Source organism: Chiloscyllium plagiosum, chromosome 3 (genome assembly GCF_004010195.1).
Source record: "Chiloscyllium plagiosum isolate BGI_BamShark_2017 chromosome 3, ASM401019v2, whole genome shotgun sequence".
NCBI lineage: Eukaryota > Metazoa > Chordata > Chondrichthyes > Orectolobiformes > Hemiscylliidae > Chiloscyllium > Chiloscyllium plagiosum.
This window is the reverse complement of record NC_057712.1, coordinates 37,802,621-37,827,824: the sequence shown is the minus strand read 5'-3', so window position 1 is coordinate 37,827,824 and position 25,204 is coordinate 37,802,621. Positions and strand designations below refer to the sequence as shown.

The window sequence follows — 25,204 nt, the reverse complement described above, 5'->3', positions numbered from 1 at the left end:
AATTTCCATCTGGCACGTTTGACTTTAGCTGAGCCATTAAAGGAAGCTCCAGATGGAGATAAGGCACTCCCCAGTGTGAAGATGGAAGAATAGACACTGTCAAAAAAGGTTACTCTTCGATGCCTTTTGGTGGCTGCTTTCAGCAGTACTGGTAAATGTTTAGGAACATGTTGTTCCTAGACCATATCCCAAACTGTTTTCTAATGTGAAGCCATTTGAAAATTAATGTGATTCCAGACAACAGAAAAAAGAAACAGCAGTAAAGCAATAAAACAGTTTAGTAATTACTTATTAAAATATGCATACTATATATTAACATAGACATCATATAAATATGAAACTCTCAGTTTTTTAAAGTACTTTATATAAAATAATAATGCTTTTGCACTCATGCAGGTTTCAACAAGCTCTCCATACTCTGTGGTGGCAGGAGATTCAGTGAAGCCCCAATTCCCCATTTCCACACTCAAATTAACCCTTCCCCTCCCCCACCAAACATTTATTTTCCCAACCCATTCTCTCTTCTCTCAGTTATTTAGCAGCCTCACGTCTAAATCTCTCTCCCCATCCATTCCCCATCTCAGCAGCTTCTTTTTCCAAATCACCAGCCTCTGCATGTAGTGCACTTAAGCACACACACACACACCCAGCAGTCTGTCTTCTCGTCCAATGTTTGATTTAGGTGATGGTGTATGTGAAGCAGAGTTACCATTCCAGGGGCTATGAACCTGTAAAACAGGGAGACAGGGACAGAACTACAGTAAATTCTCAAGCTGATGCTCATCTTCTAGCACAACTACATGAAGTCTCAATTTAAGGTACCAGCAATAACAACCTGAAGCTCAACCCTGTTGACCTGGCAAAGTCCCCTTCAGCACCATCTGGGGGCTAGTGATAAAAGTGGGAGAGCTGCCTTACAGATTAGTCAAGCAATAGTCTGACATAGTCATACTCACAGAATTGTACCTTACAAAGTCCCAGTCAACCTCGGTCCAACTAGTCCATGCCAACCGGATATCCTAAGTCAATCTTACAGCTTAGATTAGATTACTTAGATTACTTACAGTGTGGAAACAGGCCCTTCGGCCCAACAAGTCCACACCAACCCACCGAAGCGCAACCCACCCATTCCCCTACATTTACCCCTTTACCTAACACTACGGGCAATTTAGCATGGCCAATTCATCTGACCTGCACATCTTTGGACTGAGGGAGGAAACCGGAGCACCCGGAGGAAACCCACGCAAACAAGGGGAGAATGTGCAAACTCCACACAGTCAGTTGCCTGAGTCAGGAATTGAACCCGGGTCTCTGGCACTGTGAGGCAGCAGTGCTCAATCTAGTCCCATTTGGCCCATATCCCTCTAATCCCTTCCCATTCATATACCCATCCTGATGCCTTTTAAATGTTGTACTGAACCCACTTCTACCATCCCCTGGCAGCTCATTACATACTTGCACCATCCTCTGTGTGAAAAATTTGCCCCTGAGGTCCTTTTTAAATATTTCCCATCTCACTAGTGTTGGACTCCCCTCCCTTGGGGAAAAGACCTTGGCTATTCATCCTATCTATGTCCCTCCTGATTTTATAAACTTCTATAAGGTCACCCCTCTGATCCTTCACTGGTCCCAAAGCATTGACACTGCTTTCTCTTTACAGATACTGCCAGATCTGCTGAGTTTCTCCAGCATTTTTAGTTTCTGTTTTAGATCTAGCATCTGCAGTTCTTTTTTTTTTGTCTTACATTTATTAATATTTATGTCACATCTGTCTTCAGGTCCTCATATAACATTCTTTTTCCACTCAAAGACAATGTGACATGAGATAGGGCAGGAATAATGCAATTTCAACACCAACTTTGTCAAAACAATTAATTACATTATGCAACATTGATCTAAAACAATCTGAAGTTTCTCTCACGTGTCCTTTCTTCAATCCACAGGAGACTAATTTCCTCGGTCAAATCTACTCTTTGTTCACTACAGCTACTGATCATTTATCCCCTTCTCTTGCTTGTTGACATGTCTCCTATTCATTTACATCAGACATTATTCAAATCCTTCACTGTCCCAACTTTTTAACAGTTCTATCTTAACATTGCACACTACTGTTCAATTTCCTGCAGTGCATAAATATTCTTGATCTTCACATTCTCATTACTCTCTGTTTTCTTCCTGGACCATGGTCCCTTACCATTCCTATCTTACTCTCCAGTGGAGTTTTGGCATTTCCTGAAATGGTTCCTCGACTGACTTCTGGTGCTTCTCAGAGATAAGAGCTTTAGTTGCTTCCTATTTGTTGTCTTACAGGCTAACCTCAGCAATACCCATCCACAAACAAGGGGTCAACATTCACATAAAATGTCAATGACATCTCATTTTCTGCTATCCAGCAGCACTGCCTTTAGGGTTGCTATTTATGGCCTTCACAATCATCTCATTGCAAGTGACTCCATTAACTTAGAGTCAAGAAGAAATTGCCTGGGGAATTGTGTGGTGTGAAGGGTTGGAGGAGTTCCCAAAATTGACTCTGAACAGCACTTGGAGCACAGAGGGTGACAAGGACACAGAATATACTTTGGTTGGTTAACTTTGATCTCTGTCACCTAGAATGGTTCACACCACCACCTCTGATCCAGTTGGACATCGCTGTTAGACTGGCTCTGCAACAAGTAGTGATGAAACCAACAAGAGAGAAAAGCATACTTGACATCGTCCTCAGCAGTCTGCCAGCCACAGATGCAACTGTCCATGACGGTATCGGTGAAAGTGACCACCGCACAGTGAAGATGAAGTCCTGTCTTCAAGCTGAGCATACCCTCCATTGTGTTGAGTGGCACTATCTCAATACTAAATGGGATAAACTTTAGCAACTTTGGGCCATCAGCAGCAGCAGAATTGTACTCCAATGCAGTTTGTAACCTCTCTGTCATTACTCATCAAACTAGAATTGTGCAGGAGCAGCATCAAACTACCTAAAAATGAGGTGTTAACTCCATGAAGCTGTAAACAGGATAAGCAGCAAGTGATATATAGAGCTAAGCACTTACATAATCAGATCCAAGGTATGCAAACTTGAATGGTAGTGCATGATTAAACACTCACTGGAGGAAAAGGCTCTGCAAATATCCATTTTCAATGGAAGAGGAGCCCAGAATATGAAACAAAGATGATGTGTTTTCAACAATCTTTAGCCAGAAGTGCTGAGTGAATGATATATTTCTGCCTTGTCCAGAAAACCCTAGCATCGTAGATGCCAGCCTTCAAACCATGTGATATCAAGAAACAGCTGTAGTTACATTATACTGCAAAGGCTATGGACTGAACAAATTTCTGTAATAGTAATAAGAATGTGCTCTAGAATTTTGCCACCATGGGCGGCACGGTGGCAAAGTGGTTAGCACTGCTGCCTCACAATGCCAGAGACCCAGGTTCAATTCCCGCCTCATGCAACTGTGTGCACGTTCTCCCCGTGTCTGCGTGGGTTTCCTTCGGGTGCTCCGGTTTTCTCCCACAGTCCAAAAACGTGCAGGTTAGGTGAATTGACCATGTTGAATTGCCCGTAGTGTTAGGTGAAGGGGTAAATGTAGGGGAAATGGGTCTGGGTGGGTTGCTCTTCGGAGGGTCGGTGTGGACTTATTGGGCCTAAGGGCCTGTTTCCACACTAAGTAACCTAATCTAATCTAACCTAAACTTGCTTCGTCCCGAATAAAGCTGTCCAGTACAGCTACAACACTGGCATCCACCTGACAATATAGAAAATTGCCTTGGTACATCCTATGCACAAAAACTTGGACATTCAAATCCAGTCAATTACTGCCCCATTAGTTGAATCAGTTGTCAGTAAAGTGATGGAAGATGTCATCAATGATGTTGTCAAGCAACTCTTGCTTTGCAATATCTCAATAAGAAGGATGAACCTTCTTGATTGGAGAGTATCCAATCAAAAACTAAGGCAGATATAATGGCAAAAACCGGAGCTATGCCAGAGGATTGGGATTTTTAACTACCAGCAGTGGTTAACTGGAAAGCTAGTGAAGAGGAAGAAAATTAATTTTACAGTAAATTGGTGAGAAATATAAAAACTAATAACAAGAACATATGCGGATATGTAAAAAGAAACAGGCTAAAATAAGTGTGGGCCACTTGGAGAATGCAGCTGACTAATTAATGAGGGGGAAGCAAGGAAGCAGATAATTTACACCAATATTTTGCATTGATATTCATGGTGGAGGTCTCTATAAACATCTGACAGCAGATAGGCAAGATGCTTGTAACAGTCTCCATTAAGAAAGACACATTTTTGGGCAAACTAATGGGACTGAAGGCAGAAAAGTGGACAGGACCTGATTGCCTGCATCTAAGGGTTTTAAAGGAAGTGACTGCAGAGAAAATGGAAACATTAGAATGTGACAACCCTGTTCACAAAGAGATGGAGACAGAAAACAGGAAACTACAGGCCAGTTAGCTTAAAATCTGTCATTGGGAAAATGTTAATGTTACTTATTAAAGAAGAAAGAGCAGTGCGTTTAAAAATGCTTAATGCCATCAAACATAGTTTTGTGAAAGAGAAATCATGTTTGACAAATTTCCGTTGAGGATATAACAAGCAGAGTTGATAAAGTATTTGATAAGGTGTCACATAAAATCTTATTACACGAGATAGGAGCTCATGGTATTCAGTGGTAATGTAATAGCATGGATTGAGCACACAAGACACAAAGTTGAGACTAGTGGGTTTTTTTCAAGTTGAAAAGATGTGATTAGTTAAGTGCTACAAGGATCGATCCTTGGGCTTCAATTATTTACTATCTATGTTAATGACTTAGAGGGGCAGAGTATAATTTACTCTTATTTATTGATGATACAAAAATAGGAGAAAGGGCATGTTGCAGTGAGGACATAAGGAATCTGCAAAGGGAGATAGGTAGGCTGAGTGAGTGGGTTAAATCTTGACAGATGGGGTTTAATGTAGGAAAATGGTAGGAAGAATCAAAAGGCAGACTACTATTTAAATGTAGAGAGGTTCCAAAAATGTGCAGCACCAAGAAACCTGGATGATCTTGTGCATGAATCACAAAACGTCAGCATGCAGATGTAGCAAGTAATTGAAAAGGCAAGTTGAATTTTGGGCTCTATTGCCAAGGGTTTGGAGTCTAAAAACAGGGAGAACTGTACAGGGTGTCGGTGAGGCCACAATTGGTGGACTGTGTATAGTTTTGGTTCCTAGTATTTAAGAAAGCTTATACTTACAATAGAGACAGTCCAAAAGAGATTCCCTAGGCTGATCTCTGGGTTGAAGGAGTTTAATTATCAAGAACAACTAAACCAGTTGCTTTTATTCATTAGAGTTTAGAAGAATGAGAGATGATCTTATTGTACAAGTCCTGATAGCATTTGACAAGACAGATGTTGAGAAGTTTCCACTAATAAGGGTAATCTAGAATGAAGGGACATAGTTACAGAATAAAGGGACAGTCATTTAAACTGAGATGTGGAAGAATTTCTTTTCCCAGAGGATAGTGGAAGTCAAATCACTGAAATTAGTTAAGAGGAGTTGGTTGATAAATGTTTGAAAAGTCGGTGTAGACTGGCTGAAAGAGGATTTGAGGCCTGGACCTGATCAACTGATATCTTACTGAGGGTCCCGATGGCCTACCCCTGCTCCTATTTCTTGAGTTTATCACAGATATAAAGGGTCACCGCTTGAAGTGTATCTGAAGTACTACAACCTGCTCATTGACTGTCAGTTTAGGTTCCCACAGGTCCGCTCATTACAGCCTTGGTTTAAGCATAAACAACAGAGCTGAATTCCAGAGGTGAGATGAGAGTCATTGCCCTTGACATCAAAGCCACATTTGACCAACAGTAGCATAGAGGAACTCATTCTCCTGCCTTCTCCCTGTAACCCTTGATCCCCTTATCAAATCAAGCCCCTATCTATCTCTTTCTTAAAGACTTGGCCTCCACAGCCTTCTGGCAGTGACAGTGAGTTCCACAGATTTACCTCCCTCTGACTGAAGAAACTCCTGCTTATCTAAGTTCCTTTATTCTGAGGCTGTGCCCTCAGGCACTAGTCTCTCCTAACATTGGAAACATCTTCTCTATGTACAGGGCATCCCAGTATTCTGTAAATTTCAATCAGATCTTATTTCATCCTACTTCACTCTATCAAGTACAGACCCAGAGTCCTCACTTGTGCCTAATACAACAAGCCCTTCATCCCTGGGATCATTCTTGTCAACCTCCTCTGGACCACCTTCAATGGCAGTATATCTTTCCTTAGATATGGGGCCCAGAACTGTTCACAATACTCCAAGTACAGTTTGACCAGAGCATTGTACATCCCTGCTCTGTATTCTGGCCTTCTCAAAATGGATTTGCATTCCTAAGTGCCAACTGAACTTGCCTGTTAACCTTAAGAATATACTGAACTAATACCCTTAAATCCCTTTGTGCTTCAAATTTCCAAAGCATTTCCCCACTTAGAAAATAGTCTACACTTCTATTCTTCCTACCAAAGTGTATAACCTCTCATATTCCCACATTGCCACTATCTATCTGCCACTTCTTTGCTCACTGTCCTAACCTATCCACGTCTTTCTGCAGCCTGCCTGCTTTCTCACACAACTTAACCGACCTTTGTGTCATTTGTAAACTTAACAATAATGCCCTCTGTTTGTTTGCCCAGATCATTAATGTATCATGTGAATAGTTGTGATCCCAACATTGACCCCCAAAGAACTCTACTAGTCACCAGTTTCTACCCTTAAAGAGACCCTTTTATTTACACTGTCTGCCTTCTGCCAGTCAGCCAATCCTCTATCCATGCCAGTACTTCGTTCATAAAGCCATAGGCTCTTATTTAACAGCCCCCTGTGTGGCATCTTTGCAAAGGCGTTCTGATAATCCAAATATCCACCAGCTCTCCTTTGTCTAACTTGCATATTACCTCAAAGAATTCTAACATTTTTAAGACATGACTTCCCTGTGACCAAACCACTCTGCCTCAGCACTATTTTACCATGCACTTACATAATGAATACTAAAATCCAACCAATGACTGAGGTCAGAGTAACCGGCCTATAATTTCCCATCTTTTGCCTCCGTTAAATAAGGGTGTTTCATTAGCCATTTACCAATCCTCAGGCACACTCCTTGACTCCAGTGATTCCTGAAAGATTAGCCTCCACAATCTTCTCAGCCATCTTGTTCAGAACCCTGAGGTGTGGTCCATCCAGACTGGGTGAGTTATCCACCTTCAGACCCTTTAGTTTCTTCAGCAACATCTCCTTAGTGATAGATACTAGTCTACTTCTGTCCCCTGACTCTCCTGAAGTTCCAGTATGTTACTGGTGTCTTCCACTGTGAAGACTGATACAAAGTACCCATTCAATGCTTCCACCATTTCTTTGTTCCTCATGACTACTCATCCTGATTTTCCAATGTCCAATGAGCATTCTTGGTCTTATATATCAAACAAAAACTCTTGCAGTCGTCTTGATATTTCATTAGAGACAAAAAAAACTGCAGATGCTGGAATCCAAAGTAACATCAAGAGGTGGAGAAGTCAATGTTTCAGGTATAATGTACTGATGTTGCCTGGCTTACTGTGTTCTTCCAGCGTCCTGTTTGTCCATTTTGATACTATGAGATAGCTTACCCACCTATTTTGTCGTCTTGCCCCTTATTGCTTTTTTAGTTGTCCTCTGGCTTTAAAGGCTTCCCAATCCTCCAGCTTCTCACTAATTTTCACCACATTGCATGCTTTTGTTTTGCTATTATGCTGTTCCTTTGTCAGCCTGGTTGCTTCATCCTCCCTCGGGATGAATTTCTGCTCTGCTTCCTGAATTATCCTGAGAAATTCCTGTTATTGCTGTTCCACTGTCTTCCCTACTAGGCTCCCCTTCCAATCAACTCCAGCCAGCTCCTCCCTCATGTCTTTACAATTACTTTTACTCGACTGTAATACCATTATATCTGATTCAGTCTTCTCCCTCTCAAACTGCAGAGTGAATTCTAGCATATTATGGTCACTGCCCCAAGGGGTTCCTTTACCTTCAGTTTCCTAATCAAGTCTGACTCATTACACATCACCAAATCCAGAATTGTCTGTTCCCTAGTGGGCTCGACCAAAAATCCTCTTGCCATTAGTGAATCCTCCATTGTAAACAACCTGGGGTTACCAGTGATGAGAAACTGAACTAGACACGCCATGTAAGTGCTCTGGCCACAAGAGCAGGTCAAAGGCAATGAATCGTGCAGTAAGTAACTCACTTCCAGATGCCCTAAAGCCTATCCAAGCCTCAATTTGGGAAAGTGATGTAATAATGCCCACTTATTAAATGAATGTAATTCAAGCACGCTGAAAAAGCTTGACACCATCCAGAGCAAAGCAGTCTATTTGAGTGACACCACCACATTGACTAATGTACAGCAGCAACAGTGTGCACCATGTACAAAGTGCACTGCAGAAATTCACCAAGGCTCTTTAAACAATATCTCCCTTGCCCATAATCAATGCAGTCTCTAAGGAGATGGATGACCACTACATTAACCTTCTCTCCGAGCCACTCACTATCCTGTTTTTCAAATATATCACTGGGTCAAACTTCTGGAGCTCATTCCTGCAGCAATGTGAATAATACCAAATGGACTGCAGGCAGTTCAGGAAGGCAGGCTGTCACCACCTTTTCCAGGGCAAATGGGATGGATAATAAATGCTGGTATGAATGAATAAAACAAAAAGTCAATCCCTGTCCATTTGTCAACAACAATCCTATGGACTCTGAGTATTTTTTAATTCATTTTGTGGGATGTGGACGTCATTGACTGGCCAGCATTTTTTGCCTGCCTTGAGTTACCTCAATGAACCCTTGAAGACCATCTGCTGTGGGTTGACCTACAATGCCATTAGGGAGAGAATTCCAGGATTTTGGTCCAGCAACATTGAAGGAATGGTGATATATTTCCAAATCAGGATGGCGAGTCGCTTGGAGAGGAATTTGCAGGTGATGGTGTTCCTATGTATCTGCTGCCCTTGTCCTAGATGGAAGCGGTTATGGGTTTGGAAAGTGCTGTCTGAAATATTTGGTGAATTTCTGCAGTACATCTTGAAGATAGTACACACTGTTACTGAGTGTTGGTGGTGGAGGCAGTGGATGCTTGTGAATGAGGTGCCAATCAAGTGAACTGTTTTGTCCTGAATGATGTCAAGCTTCTTGAGTGTTTTTGGAGCTGTGCCCATTCAGGTAAGTAGGGAGTATTCCATCACACTCCTGACTTATGCCTTGTAGATGATGGACAGGTTTTGGGAAGTCAGGAGGTGAGTTACTCGAATCAGCACTCTTAGTCTCTGACCTGTTTTTGTAGTCAGTATGTTTATGTGGTGAGTCCAGTTGTACTTCTGGCCAATAATAACCCCCAAGATGTTAATAGTGGGGGATTCAGTGATGGTAACACTATTGAGTGTCAAGGGGCTATCATTAGATTGTGTCTTATTGGAGATGGTCATAGCCTGGCATTTGTGTGGCCCAAATGTTACTTACTACTTGTCAGTCCAAACCTGGATATTGTCCAGATTATGTTGCATTTAAACATGGACTACTTCAGTGTAAAAGGAGTGGTGAATGGTGCTGAACATTATACAATCATCGGTGAACATTCCCACTTCTGACCTTATGTTGGAGGGAGGGTCATTGATGAAGCTGGTTGGGCCGAGGACACTACCCTGGGGAATTCCTGCAGAGATGTCCTGAAGCTAAGATGACTGACCTCCAACAACCATGACCATCCTCCTATTTGTCAAGTATGACTCCAATGAGCGGAGAGTTTGCTCTGATACCCATTGATTCCAGTTTTGCTCCATGTCGAATGCAGCCTTGATGGCAAAGGCTGTTACTCTCACCTTACCTGTGGAATTCAGCTCTTTTATCCATGTTTGGACTAAGGCTGTAATGATGTCTGGAGCTCAGTGGTCCTGGCGGAACCCAAACTGGATGTTGCTGAGCAGGTGCTGTTTGATAACACTGTTGATGACACCTGCCAGCACTTATGATCGCGCGTAGACTGATGGGCCAGTAATTGATTGAGTTGGATTTGTCCTGCTCTTTATGTATAGAACACACATGGGCAATTTCCCACACTTCAGGTAGATGCCAGTATTGTAACTATACTGGAAGAGCTTGGCGAAGGGAGCGGCAAGTTCTGGAGCACAAGCCTTAAGTGCTATTGTCAGAATGTTGTCAAGGTCTGTATCCATTTGCAGTATCCAATGTGTCCAAACATTTCTTGATATCAAGTGGAGTGAATCAAATTGGCTGAAGACTGGCATCTGTAATGCTGTGCACCACTGGAAGAAGCCAAGATGGATCATCCACATGGCATTCTTGGTTGAAGATTGTAGCAAAAGCTTTAGCCTTTTTCTTTTGCACTGATGTGCTGGGCTGTTCCATCATTGAGAATGGAGAGATTTGTCAAGTCTCTTCCTCCAGTGAGTTGTTTAACTGTTCATCACCATTCACAACTGGATATGGTAGGAGTGAAGAACTTGGATCTGATTTGTTGGTTGTGGGATCACTTGTCTCACAGGGTTGACACCTCATTTTCAGGTATACCTGGCGCTGTGCCTGGCATGCCCTCCTGCACTCTCCATTGAACCAGCATTGACCCCTTGGTTTGATGGTAGTGGTTGAGTCGGGGATATGCCAGGCCATAAAGTTTCAAATTGTAATGGAATCCAATTCTGCTGTTGTTGATGGTCCACAGTGCCTAATGGAGGCCCAGTCTTGGGTTGCTAGATTTATTTGAAATCCATCCCATTCAGCACGGTGTTAGTGCCACACAACATGATGGAGGTTATTCTCTGTTTGAAGGTATGATTTCATCTCTACAAGAACTGTGTGATGGTCACTCTTAGTGATACTGTTATGGTCAGATGCATTTGCATTAAGGATGAAGTCATATATATTTTTCCCTCTTATTGATTCCCTTACTACCTGCTGCAAACCCCGTCTCGCAGCTAGGCGCAAATTACTGTAAATGCTGGAATCTGCACTGAAGACAAAAATCTGGAAATCACCGTGGTCAGGCAGCATCTGTGGAGAGAGAGCAAGCTAATGTTTCAAGTGTAGATGACTCTTCATCAGAGCTAGCAGCTTTGATCGGTGTAGCAGCTACGTCCCTGAGGACTTGACCACTCTGTCTGTTGTACTACTGCCAAGCCACTCTTGGTGACAGAAATGGAAATACCTCACCCAGAATACGTTTCTTTCCTTGCCATCCTCAGAGCTTCCTTTAAGTGTTTTTCAACATGGAGAAATACTGATTCATCAGCTGAGGGAAGATGGTACTTGGAAATCGAGAAGTTTCGTTGACCATGTTTAATCTGAAACCACAAAACTTCATGAGGTCTGGAATCAATGTTGAGGACTCCCAGGGCAATTCCTTCCCGAGCTATGCCACTGTGCCACCATCTCTGCTGGGTCTGTCCTGGTATTTAAGATATGGTTCCATGAGTATGACTGTGTCAGGCTGTTGCTGGACTAGTCTGTGAGACAGCTCTCCAAATTTAGGCACTAGCCCCCAGATGTTGTTAAGGAGGACTTTGCAGGGTTGACAAAACTGTTTCTGCTGCTGTCTTTTCTGGTGCCTATGTTAATACCAGGTAATCCGTCCAGTTTCATTTCTTTGAGGTTTTGTAGTGATTGATATGACTGAATAGTTTGCTAGGCCATTTCAGAGGGCAATTGAGAGTCAATCACATTGCTGTGGGTCGGGAGTCATTCGTAGGCCAGATCAGGTGAGGATTTCCTTCTCTAAAGGACATTAGTGAACCAAATGGGTTTTTCCTACAATTGACAATGGTTTTATGGTCATCAGTAGATTTTTAATTCCAAATTTTTCTTTTATTGAATTCAAATTTTACCATCAGCCTTGGTGGAATTCAAACCCGGCTCTCCAGATCATTTGCTGAGTTTTCTGGATAAATAGACCAGTGATAATATCAGTGATAATAGACCATTGCCTCCCCCAGTTGTCATGACAGAGCCTCCAAACTGGTTTGGCTGCTTTCCACAACCACCATTGCTGCTTCAGAGAAGGACTTCACAACCAAATGTAACTTGGAATCCTCAAATTTGCAATTTCTGGTACATGGCATGCAATAAACACTCTGGAGATACTAAAGTAACATTGATGTGAGGGACTGTGAATATTACCAGCACCTTTTTTAAAAAAATATTCTGACAACTTTAGGAATGACATACATATGATACATTCTACACTTCTGACAGTTAACAGTCTCTCAGTCCTACTTATTGAGAAACCATGAACAGTCATTTAGATTTAATTCTCATTAGTGATGGTGCTGAATGTGTAGCACCTCTTTATTCAAAATTTTATGGTGCAAAGATCAGGACATGAGAACAGCGGTCGGCCACTTTGGTTCTCAAATCTGTTTCGCAATTTTTTAATTCTTTTTAGGTTAATTTAATTTACTGACCTTGTTTTCATAATTCTTGCTGAACTAAAATCTATCAATCTCAACTTTGTAAGTTTCAACTGACTCGCTGACTCAAAAGCGTTTGGAGGAAAGAGTTCTAAATTTCTGATTGTTATCGTAACCGTACAAATACTCAATGAATCCTCCACTGTCAATACCATGGGGTTACCATTGACATGAATTTGAACTAGACAAGCCATATCAATTCTGTGGCTACAACAGCAAGTCAACATCACCACTGAAAGACAGCTTCAGTTTTGAGATTCTACTTGCGCTCCTCCCATCTACAAAGCAATCATTCCTCTCTCACTAATCCTCAATTTGATCATTCTTTAATCTTTACTAAAGAAAATACAAACCCAGTCTACGTAATTTGATTTGATAATCTAATTATTTTTGTATTCCACTGACATGCTGGTGAACCTGCCCTACATCCCCTTCAGGATCAATATATCCTTTACCAAGTGCCTAGACTGAAAACAGTTGGACTAGTGACCAGTTAAATTAATTGTTAGTATCATCCCAATATTTTCATAAATATTCATCTTTCATCCACTTTATTTTCTTGTTTTAACTGAGTATTAGTGGCACAAACAGACCGGTGCCATCAGAAATATCTGCACAGAATGTTAAGAGCATAACTACATTTGAAATGTTAAAATCCTAACACCGGCAATCCTAGTAACACAAAAATCTTTGAAATTTTGAGAACAATTTGCTGCCTATGGTGAATGGTTACAAAGTACGCTCCTGTTGGACCATTTAGCTGACATTTCGATTTTGTTATTCTAATTAATGTTAGTGAACAGTTTAATGGGACAGCTATTTAATAGTGGTCAGCGAATGGGAAAATTTACCCCAGCCAGACAGTTGTTTTGCAAGTTGCGCGTGGGAACTTGTGGAATACCCATTGTAGCACATTCCAAAGGCATCGCTTGGAAAATTGAATTTTCCTCTGGGCACATTCTCTATGCTAGAAAATCTCAATGTCTCCATAGAAATTGAAGATTTCGGATGATTGCAATGAAATTAAGTGGAACTGTAATGTAATACGTAATATAACTCCTGAGTAACTGCTCAAGTGAACTTCGTATTTGCCTTGCGCACTCCCAAATACACAACCTCTGGACCACTTAAAACTCCCAGAGCCTGATCTGACACCCCTGAGATCTGACTGTGTCTCCCTAGATGCAACACTCACCCCCAGTGACCTAACATACCTTCCCTCCTACCCCCAAACTGATCCTTGAATTTCGACCCCATCAAAGGACCAACCTGTCACCTCTACCACTGAACCCAAGCCCCCTTACACCTGACACCTTACCTCTCTCCAACCTGTTCATGTGATTTTCTCCAGCCCACCCTGAACCAACCCTGAATGTTTACCCAACCACCCACCCCCAGCTACCTTGTACCCTGGCAGTCTACCTTCCTAGTACTTTATTTTACTCCACAAAAACAAAAGCAGAATTTGCTGGAAAAGTTCAGCAGATCTGGCAGCATCTGTGGAGAGAAATCAGAATTAACATTTAGGGTCCAATGACCCTTCTGCAAAACCCTATTTTACTGTATCTGATCAAGAATGACAATGTTCTGATTGGAGAGAATGCAAGAGTGAGGTTAACATTTTATGTCTGATTGTTGGTCATACCTTCTTGTTTGCATCAATGCATTTATTTGTCAGACTCACAGTTTTGATGCATTTTTCCACTACGTAATTGTGAAAGTTGATTTTCAACTGAAAATCAGCATATATCTTTGCCTAAAATTTATTTTCTTTATTCATGGGATATGTACAACACATTGAATGGAAATAACAGAATTGGTCTCAGAACTGGTGTATATTCGATGGACTGAATAGCTTCCTTCTGTTTATGACAATTCTATGATTTTCTAGGTACTGAATCATTTAACATATTTGAGAGACTACATGAACATAAACTATTTTTAGAACAAGTAGGTATCTGAACACTGAGACAAGAATCAATGACAAGAATCTAGTGACATTTTAAAACAACTACAATATTCTCCAAAGATGTTTTAGGTTGACAAGAAACTATTGGGGATATTAATTGCTTCCATAGGACAGTATCTTCTGCTTGGTAGTGTAGTAACACTTGTGAGAAAGGACAGGATACACTACCACCAATGGGAAACCCCTCTAGATCATGTGCAGGTAGCCGCTTAATGAGTCACCCAGTGACCTTTCCGCTTGGATCACTTCCCAGGGGGATAGCAAAGATGCCCCATTTGAACCTGCCAGCCATGGCAATCACTGTGATCCACAGCACCACATCAAAGGCTGTTGGAAGCTTGGCTTTCAATTATCACACCCCTGTCCAATCCATGTCCCTGATTATTGCACTGTTTGAAGTCCTGCTTCTTCCCAACGCAGAATATAGGTCACTCGATTTTACCAGCGAGAAAGCTGCTTGTGTTCTTGCCTGACAGGATTAATCATGACAGTGGCATGAGAAGACTTTAATTAGTTATTAATTGGCCACTTAAATGTCTCAATTGATAGGGTGAGTAAATCTTCCCTGGAATTTAATTCCTGTGGTGACAGAAAGACAGCAGGGGTTCCCCTGATATCAACCCACCTGTTTAACTTCACCTCCTGTGACCTTCCCAGCCATTTTCAGGAGACTGTCCACAGTATTTTCTGCTGATCAAAATACTAAATATCTACATAAGTACAGTCTGTTCTGGTATAATGCAATAGTTCTGTTCTCATGCGATCCCACGTTATATGATAGTCATGTAATAGCTGCTCCATTTAAACCAGTGGGACCGGATCATGTTATAGTCAATACAGGTAAGGAAAGTTCACATTCTACAAATTCTAAAGTCTAAATTCTTCTTTTGTGTTATAGCCAATTCTCATTGAAGAAACTTATGTTATAACAGATTCAACTGAAACAAAAATAAATTATTTAAATCTGCATGTAAGCTTCTGAGATGTAAAATATTGAGCATCAAGTTCTGGAAAAAATTATCTTACTTTGTATTGTGTACTCTATAAAGTCTTACTAACTTTGAAAGCCTCAGTGCATATCTAAACATCCTCTCTCTGAATAATATATAGAATTAATGATTTCCAATTATAAGTGATTCTATAGACAATAGACAATAGGTGCAGGAGTAGGCCATTCTGCCCTTCGAGCCTGCATCACCATTCAATATGATCATGGCTAATCATTCCTAATCAGTATCCTGTTCCTGCCTTATCTCCATAACCCTTGATTCCACTATCCTTGAGAGTTCTATCCAACTCTTTCTTAAATGAATCCAGAGACTGGGCCTCCACTCCCTCTGGAGCAGAGCATTCCACACAGCCACCACTCTGGGTGAAGAAGTTTCTCCTCATCTCTGTCCTAAATGGTCTATCCCGTATTTTTAAACTGCATCCTCTGGTTTGGCACTCGCCCATCAGCGGAAACATATTTCCTGCCTCCATAGTGTCCAATCCTTTCATAATCTTATATGTCTCAATCAGATCCCCTCTCAGTCTTCTAAACTCAAGGGTATACAAGCCCAGTCGCTCCAGTCTTTCAGCGTGTTTCGACTTGTGTTTTAAGTAACCCTGTATTAGGACAACTGCCAGTAAATTTTCCAAGCAATCATTCATGTGGATCTTTAATCATTCTTTATGCATTATATACAAGCAAAATGTTGGAGTTCTTATTGTTGTGCTTACTGGCAAGGGGAGAAAGTGAGGTCTGCAGATGCTGGAGATCAGAGCTGAAAATGTGTTGCTGGAAAAGCGCAGCAGGTCAGGCAGCATCCAGGGAACAGGAGAATCGACGTTTCGGGCATAAGCCCTTCTTCAGGAAACTGGCAAGGGGCCTCCATTTGTTATGTACAAAAAGATGCTGAATAAAAGCTGGCCACACAGTTGTACACAGTTCTGACCAACAGAATGTTTAGTCATTCTATTCTGTCCACCAACTTCAAAGAAATGGGTTAAAAATTGACCGTGCTCTCTCAACCCTTAATATACTTGAGCTCATTCAAAATTCTTATGGCCCGTATTCTAACTTGCACCTAATCTCTGAACTCACTTAGCTATGTCAGGCGGTGCATCAGTTTTAAAATTTGACTCCTTGCTCTCAAATTCCTACATGGCCTCATCTCTCTCAATTTATATAACCCATAATTTCAACCTCTTTTTCTCTTATCTGTTAAGATCCTCATAAACCTATTTTACTGTCACCTTCTGTGGCTTAGTGTCAAACATTGCATGATAACACAGCTGTAAAGAACCTTGGAATGTTTTACCCCATAAACACTGCATTGTGCAGGATGTAGTTGATTGAAGAAAGGTGCCTAAAATGCAAGAATATTGTTGGACTTTAAAAATAATCAACTTTACAGTGAAATAAATACTCCTTATTTGTAGATATGCAATCACCTGTTTTACTAAATATTAATTTACTTAATGCTAGAGATTAAGCTTTCACTTGATAGAACATTGTACTGTACTTGCATGTGTGTATATCATTCAACAATTGCAATCACCAGGCACAAGTATAGAGCTCAGTTTAATTGCTGTTATTCACTAAATACTCATGTCATCTTTTCCTTCTCTAGGAGACTGTATGGTGATGTAACAGAACTATCAACTTCTAGCCAACATCAGGCTTCAGCAGAGGACCTGAATCCTATCAGTAAACCGCAGCAAACATTTACCAAGGAGGAGTTTCTGAAGCTGATGCTGCCAGACAGCCCTCCTTTGGAACAGAGAAGAAGGAAGGTTAGCCATCTCTTTAGTCTGTGCACCTGTCGGGGTTAATTCACAAGACATGACCACTGATTTTATTAACAAAACTCTAACTGACAGACAGTTTGAATTTGAACAATGCTATGCTTCTACAAATCACTCCCAAGGATGCATTCTGACTTCACTCCAAATATACTAACAAGTCTAAGACTTCAGGTCAATCAAATCCATAATATGGTTGGCAGCTCTTCCTGTTACATTCATGACATGCTTTTCACAAGCACCCAGAATGGAAAACTTTTTTTACTTATTATCAGTACTAAATGCAGTTCACTACTCACTAAAAATACTGTTGTTGTGTTGATTAATATGACTACAGTTAGCTGCATTTGTTAGGTTAAAGGGGACTGACCCTACTTTCCATCCAGTGACTAACAGGACTGTAGCTTCCATGCTGTGTTTTACCCAGCTATATTCTGTGGAACAGTTTACAAGGAAATCTTTTGTGAACTGCACAGATTGTATATGTGGAACAGTTTAGCAACAACTTGCTCTTTGTATAGTAAAATGTCCCAAGGCACAACAAAGTGCTGCTGAGCCAAATAGGAGATGATGGAGCAGGTGACCAAAAGCTTCACCAAACAGGGACATTTGGAGGAGCGCCTTACTGTGAAAAAGGAAATTTAGGAAGCTTTGGGCTTAAAAGCTGAATGCACAGTTGGGTGAAGGAACTGAACAATGCATAAGGTACCAGAATTAAAGGAGTGCAGGTATCTCAAAATGGAGGGGGTTGTGGGGTGAATATAGAGAGAGAGGTTCAAGGAAGTAATGAAAGAATGTAGTGGGGCGTGGAGTTTTGAACATAAGGATTAATTACAAAGAATCAAGCATAGTTGGGCCAGAAGCCAATATAGTCAAGTACTGGGGATATGGTTGAGCAGGATTGCTGAGAGTTAGGATTCAAGCAGCAGTTTTAAATTCATTCTAAATTAAGTTTCTAGAAGTAAGTTACCATTCCTTCAATGGCTGGATCAAAATCCTGGAATTCCCTCCCTAACAGCTTTGTGGGTCTACCTACAGCACATGAACCACAGCAGTTCAAGAAGGCAGTTTACCACCATCTGCTCGAGGGCAATTAGGTGTGGGAAACAAGTATTAGCCTACTCAGCAGGACTCATGTCCAATGATTGAATAAAAGAATGTCATACAGAATTGGGACAGAGTAACAAGTAGTGTTTCCATCTAATCATTTTCATCAGAACTAGAAAATATTAGAAATGAACATCTAAGGCATCCTAATATTGAATGGAAATGAAATTTGGAGTTACTTTCTACATTATATTTCCCTGTGCAACACACCGGGCAGTGAAAAAAGGCAAAAAGAAGATTATTTAAGTGGTAGCTCTGAAGAAATTCACAGAGGATTTCTCTCTGCGAGTACCTGTGAGTTATATTGTTCAATTCTTCACTGCTCATCTCATTATGTATGCACCACACCTCTGTGGTGTTGTGCTATCATGCCTTCACCAGCAGCAGAAATACATGCCCCTGCTGGTACATTCTAAGATTTCTACCACCAGCGTAATATTTAAAGTCCATTAGTTTGATGGAAATGGTCAAGAACAGTGTCTAAGGTGACATAGTTAACACCTAATTAGAAATGGAATATCAAATTTGTAAATGTATTGCTACTTCCATCACCCATCGGTCTGATCGACTGTCATCGTACCTCCACCTACAAGAAGGAAGTACAAAGGCTAACCAACCTCAGCACCATACCATGTTAAAACCCAACTTAGGGAGTACTACTTTTTTCACTAACACAGTACAGCAAAACATTTTGTAATTGTTTAATGCAGGCACATCACATGTTGAAAAACCTTTGAACGAGTGAAATCATTCAATTTTACTGAACAACAGGAAAAATGTGAAGAAACAACAAAAAAGGCTGAATTTGCTTCAGGGGCAAAAAAGGGGTTGCTTGCCTTTGAACAACAATACATTCACAGTGAATGATTGATCACTTCATCCAACTTGCACCTATCGAAACTGGGTGTCAGTAAAGTCATGTTTGGCTTATTGAGCCAATTCTGTATCAATCTGTTATGCTGAAGATGATGTTCACCCTGCTCGCTGTCCTCCTCTTCCTCCTCAGAATGCTACTGCCTCTCTCCCATCTCTTCAGTATGCATCACAGTTTTTACTTAGCTGCTCCATTGCTGCAGAGCACGAGATGTTAAAATTGTGCAGTACACTACGTCTGGACTTGTTTTTCTTTATTCATTCACGAGAGGTGGGTGTCTGACTAAGCCAGCACTTATTGACTAATTACCCAGTGGGCAGTTAAGAGTCAACCACATCACTGAGAGTCTGGAGTAACGTAAGCCAGACGAGGTAAGGATGACAGATTTCCTTCCCTAAAGGACATTAGTGAACTTGATAGGTTTTTCTGAAAATCGACAATAACTTCATGGTCATCATTAGGCACTTAATTCCAGGTCGTTGCCTCCCCAAATCTGTACTGTGAGGACACCTCCCCAGACTATTCCACCTCAGAAACTCCTCTTCAGGAGGCTAGTTATCTGCTTTGGCTCTGGTGGAAGAATGGGCTGCATTGTATTTACACTTGATCACAATCAAGGGATTGCTTAAGGGAGTCATTGTTGCAGAGAGTAGCAGGTCAGTGGCCAGGAGTTCTGCAATGAGTAACTCACCTATTGATTCACCAGTGCCTGCCCACCATCTACAAAGTGCATATCAGATCTGTGATGGAATGAATACACTCCACTTGCCTGAATGAATGCAGCTGGAAAACCACTGAAACTCCAGGACAGAGCAGCCACTTGATTGACACCCTATTGACCAGCTCTAATAGCCATTCTTTCCACCACTGACAGAGAGTGACAGCATTGCGTATTATCTACATGATACTCTGCGTCAACTCACCGACATTCCAAATTGGATCTGTATCAGTGTTCCTTCACTTGAGTTAGGTCAAAATCCTAGACAACGACAAACACAGAAAATAAAAATCTAGACCTGCAGAAAAACATCGACAAACTTACACAAAGTAACAACACAGAAGCACGAATAAAAAACTTGTCTGACATTGAAAAAGCCGTCTTAGTAAGAGGGTTAAATTACAACTGCCAGGATGCGGACAAGAAAGATTTCTTAGCCGCGTTCGAAACAACACTAAAAGACAACCAACTCAGAGAAGAAACCCAACAATCCATCAGACAAGTAGTTCCACCAACATTAAGCAGAGAAAAGGAAGGAAACATACTCAATACACAAAAAGGAAAGCACTGGAAAGACTTAAAAAAAAGATAAAAACATTGTTATCCTACCTGCAGACAAAGGACGCTTGACAGTCATTCTAAATCGAAGAGACTACATTGAAAATGCAAACGCATTACTTACAGATACCAACACTTACCAACAAGTGGCGATAGACCTGACCCCACACCTAGAGAACCGAATCACAGACCTACTCAAAAAACGTCAGAAATCTGGACAAGTAAATAAGGCCAACTTCCAAAAAATGAAACCAGACGGATCCAACATACCACGCTTCTATGGATTACCCAAAATTCACAAACCAGGAGTCCCCTCAGACCCTGGAAGCCCCCTCAGACCAACTTACAGATTGGGCAAGGAGCTACACCAAAGACTAAAAGACTTAGTAGAAGGCTCACGCCACTCCATCCATTCCACCCAAGAATTTCTGAGGACCATCAAAGACATTAAGATAAAAGAGGATGAAATAATGATCTCCTTTGATGAAACAGCCCTGTTTATTTCAATCAATATTAACCTGGCCAAGGAAACACTGACTACACTATTAGAAGACCCAAGGACACATACACCAAACACAACTAACTTCATCACCAAGGGGAATATCATCAAGATAGTGGACCTATGCCTTACCACCCACTTCACCTTCAACAACAAAACTTACAGACAAACTAATGGAACACCCATGGGATCTCCGATGTCAGCGTTCTTAGCAGAGGCAGTAATGCAGAGTCTTGAGCAAACAGCTCTGTCAACCATCCCACCCAAACTCTGGGTCTGCTACGTGGCTGACACCTTTGTCATCACTAAATGAAACAAATTAGAGGAAACATTCAAGACCATCAATAATACCCTTACTGGCATAAAATTCACTAAAGAGGAGGAAAATAACAACAAACTGCCATTCCTAGATGTCACAGTAGAGCGAACAGCCAATGGGGAACTTCAAACCAGCATCTACAAGAAAACCAACACATACCGACCAAATATTGAACAACAGAAGCAATCATCCCAAAACCCACAAACGAAGCTGCATCAGAACATTATTTCAACGAGCCAACATACACTGCAGCACAGAGGAACTACGCAGCACAGAGGAACTACGCAGAGCAGAGGAAAATCACTTATACTGTGTATTCAAAGAGAATGGGTACCCAATGAACACAGTCCACCTATTTCTCAGGAACAAACCCAAACAAGCAGACAAAATACATCCAGAAACCCTAGCCACTCTTCCCTACATCAAAGACATCTCGGAAATGACTGCCAGACTACTCAGACCCCTTGGCATCATGGTAGCCCACAAACTCACCAACACACTAAATCAGCAGCTAATGAACTTGTAAGACCCTATACAGACAATGAGCAAAACTAACATCATTTACAAAATACAGTGCAAGGACTGTAACAAACACAACATTGGACAAACAGGCAGAAAACTAGCCACCAGGATACATGAACATCCAACTAGCCACAAAAAGACATGACCCTCTCTCACTAGTATCCTCACATATGGATGAGGAAGGACACCACTTCGACTGGGCCAATACATCCATCCTAGAACAAAGACACGCACAAGAATTCCGAGAAGCATGGCAGTCCAACCGGAACTCTATCAACAAACACATCGAGTTAGACCCCATCTACTACCCCCTGAGAAAAGGAACAGGTAGTAACATCACCACAGGAAATGACATCACCAACCCAAAGAAACCCAAACATATAAATAGAAGGCAGAAATTTTCAGCATTGCTTCGCCTGAGGCCCACTGAAAATGTTACCTAGTAGGGTAATGAAACGTCTGGAAATGAACCTTTCAGCTCAGTGGGCAAACCTACATCCAAAAGATGTTATCTATCTCAGATTTAAAATGCAGCATCATATGTCATTTATGGAAGCGGGTTCCCAATCTCTACCACTCTCTAATGTAGGTGTGCTTTCAAACATCTCTCTTGATGGACTGGCCTCAAATTTAGACTTTGCCCCCTCGTTCTAGAATCTCCAACCAGTGGAAATAGTTTTTTTTATCTTAGAATTAGAATATCCTTTATTGTCACGTGTACTCCATTGTAGAAGTACAGTGAAAAGCTTTTTCAATGTCTCTGCCTTATGGTGCCACCTTAGGTACAAATACGGAGGTACAAATCTTGGATACAGAAGAGGAATTAAAAAGTAGTTGCATTACTTTACAGAGTTTAAGAAATAAGTTAGAAATGAGACAGGGTTGACTTTACAGCCAGGTTAAAAAAAAATTCAAACAAACATTACATTGTAGCAGCTCAGTGCACATGGTGTGACCATCCCTGCCAGACCTCATTCCTACAGCCATCCCCACTCCGATCCAAGTCTCCAGTTTGCTCAATACTGGCACTCAGCTGCTCCAAAGTAAGTTCCAGGACTGCCTCCCCTGTGCCGGTCTCTGCCCGGGTCTCGCTGCCCGCGCCTGCTGCTGCGCCAGGATTCACCTCCAGGCTCCGAGAGAGAAAAGAAATAGAAAAACAAAAAAGAACAGGCAGACCAGAAGAGCTCCGGCAGGAATGTCTTACTCTGCCACCATTTTATCTTGTCTTTTCCTGTTGTTTTCCAAATCACCCAGTACCCTTTTATATTCTAGAGAGAACATGCCCAATTTTTATAATCTCTCCTCATAACTTAACCTCTGAAGCCCAGGTATCATTCTTGTAAATCTATATTGTACTCCCAATATATCCAGCCTAAGGTGTGGTACCCAGATCTGCTCTCAATACTCCTAATGGGGTCTAACCATATCGCTGCAGCATAACTTCTCCGTCCTTATACTCCAGTCTTCTAGATATAAAAGCTAGCATTCCATTAGCTTTCTTGATTATTATCTGTACCTGTTTGTGACACTTTAAAGATTTACACCTGAACCCCAAATTTCTTTGGACATTCGCTGCATGTAACTTCATACTATAGAGAATTCTGATCTTTCCTTTTTCAGTCCAAAATGGATAACCTCACACTTGATTGTAACATTGGAACTGGAATACCTCTGAGATACTGCATATGTCTTTGCTGCCCATCTTCACACCTTAGGATGACAAATCAACAGTGTGCAGAATTTGTTATTTAAAGTACGTTCCCACAGGCAATCATAAAAGACATGCATTCCAAATAACAGTTTTAGTGATTTATATCACATCCTCCCTAAGGTACATGCAGATGAGACTAGACAGATTCATATCACGTGTTCACAGGATAGATCCAGTGATATATTTCAGATATGACCATGGATGTAAGTATATGCATCTTATTTATATATGTAACACAGAATAAATCTGTAAAACTATAGGACAGATGGAAGACTGAGACTTATCACCCCCTCCAAACCTTCCCTGGTGGTTAAACATACCTACTGTGTCCTAGACTTCTAAGCTAACCATATGAGGACTTAAACAAGACACCATTTTTCTAGGTGTGACCATGCGACTGTGCTGTACAGCCAAATTTGAGTATTCCTAATTTTAGATTATATATTCTACCAGTATCACCTGGAAGCCCCACTTGTATTCAGTAAGGCCTAGTCTCATTCCCATGATGCATCCACAATGACCTCCAGTTTCTTTTTGGGGCCTCATTAGCTTTAGTGGTTACTTCTGAATGGTTCCATCACAGCACTAATTCAATTCATTAACAGTCATGGACACTGAAAATCCCAACACAAAGTCCTGCAAAAGTCCAATCATGAGCTGTCCCCATAGACATCCAAAACCTTCGATAGTTACATTTGCCTGTGCGATTTCAACTAGCTATCTATGAGGCTGACTTCCAATCCAATATAATCCAACCTGCTCCAAATGACACCCATGTGTCAGTTTATCAAAGGCTGTCTGAAAAGTAAGGTACATAACCTCTACTGGATGGGCATCATCCACCTAGTTTGACACTTCATTAAAGAACTCAGCTGGATTATTGAGCATATCGTCTATTCACAGTTTCAGAAAAAGCATACAAATTAGGAGCAGGATTAGGCCATTCGCACCCTGTAGTCTGCTCCACTGTTCAATAATCTCATGACTAATCCAGTATGGCCTCAAATCCACATTCCTGCCTCCCCCAATAATTGATTCTTTTGTCAATCAAAAATCTGTCTTCCTCTGCCTTAAAATCCTCCACCACACTCTCGGGAAGAGAGTTACAAAGTCTCATTATCCTTGGAGAGAAAGTAATCCTCCTTATCACTGTTGTAAATTGGAGATTGTTTAGTTTTATACTGTGCCTACTAGTTCTGCTGTCTCCCATAAAGGGATATATCCTTTCAACATCCACCCTGTCAAACCTTCTGAGAATCCTTTATTTTTCAATAACTCTTCTATTCTCAATTTTCTAAATTCTATTGATTACAGGCCTGGCCTACTCAATCTATCCTCATAAAATAATCTTGTCATCCTAAGTATCAGTTTTATGAACCGTCTTGGAACTCCATGTAATGCATAAATCTTTTCTTAAGTTTGGAGACCAAAAATCCATTTAGTACCACAGTTGTGGCCTCACCAATATTCTATATTACTATAGCAAAGCACTTTTAGCTTTCTTTCCCCTTGCAAAACAGCAACATTCCATTTATCTGCTCATGAAGAGTCACTGCACTCAGAATGATAACTGTGTTTCTCTCAATTGCCATACCAGTTTCTCCAGTGCATTGTTTTTGTTTCAGGTTTCCA

At 41.2% G+C, this 25,204-nt stretch overlaps 1 protein-coding gene across 3 annotated transcripts in view; it reads left to right on the top strand.

Annotated features, from left to right (window-relative positions):
• LOC122542453 (signal-induced proliferation-associated 1-like protein 2) overlaps window positions 1-25,204 on the top strand; it is a 557,075-nt gene that overhangs the window by 424,449 nt on the left and 107,422 nt on the right. For all 3 annotated transcript variants that reach the window (XM_043680159.1, XM_043680169.1, XM_043680179.1), the window contains exon 16: window positions 17,093-17,255. In XM_043680159.1, coding sequence (XP_043536094.1) covers window positions 17,093-17,255 — 163 coding nt within the window. The remainder of the gene's footprint in view (window positions 1-17,092; window positions 17,256-25,204) is intronic.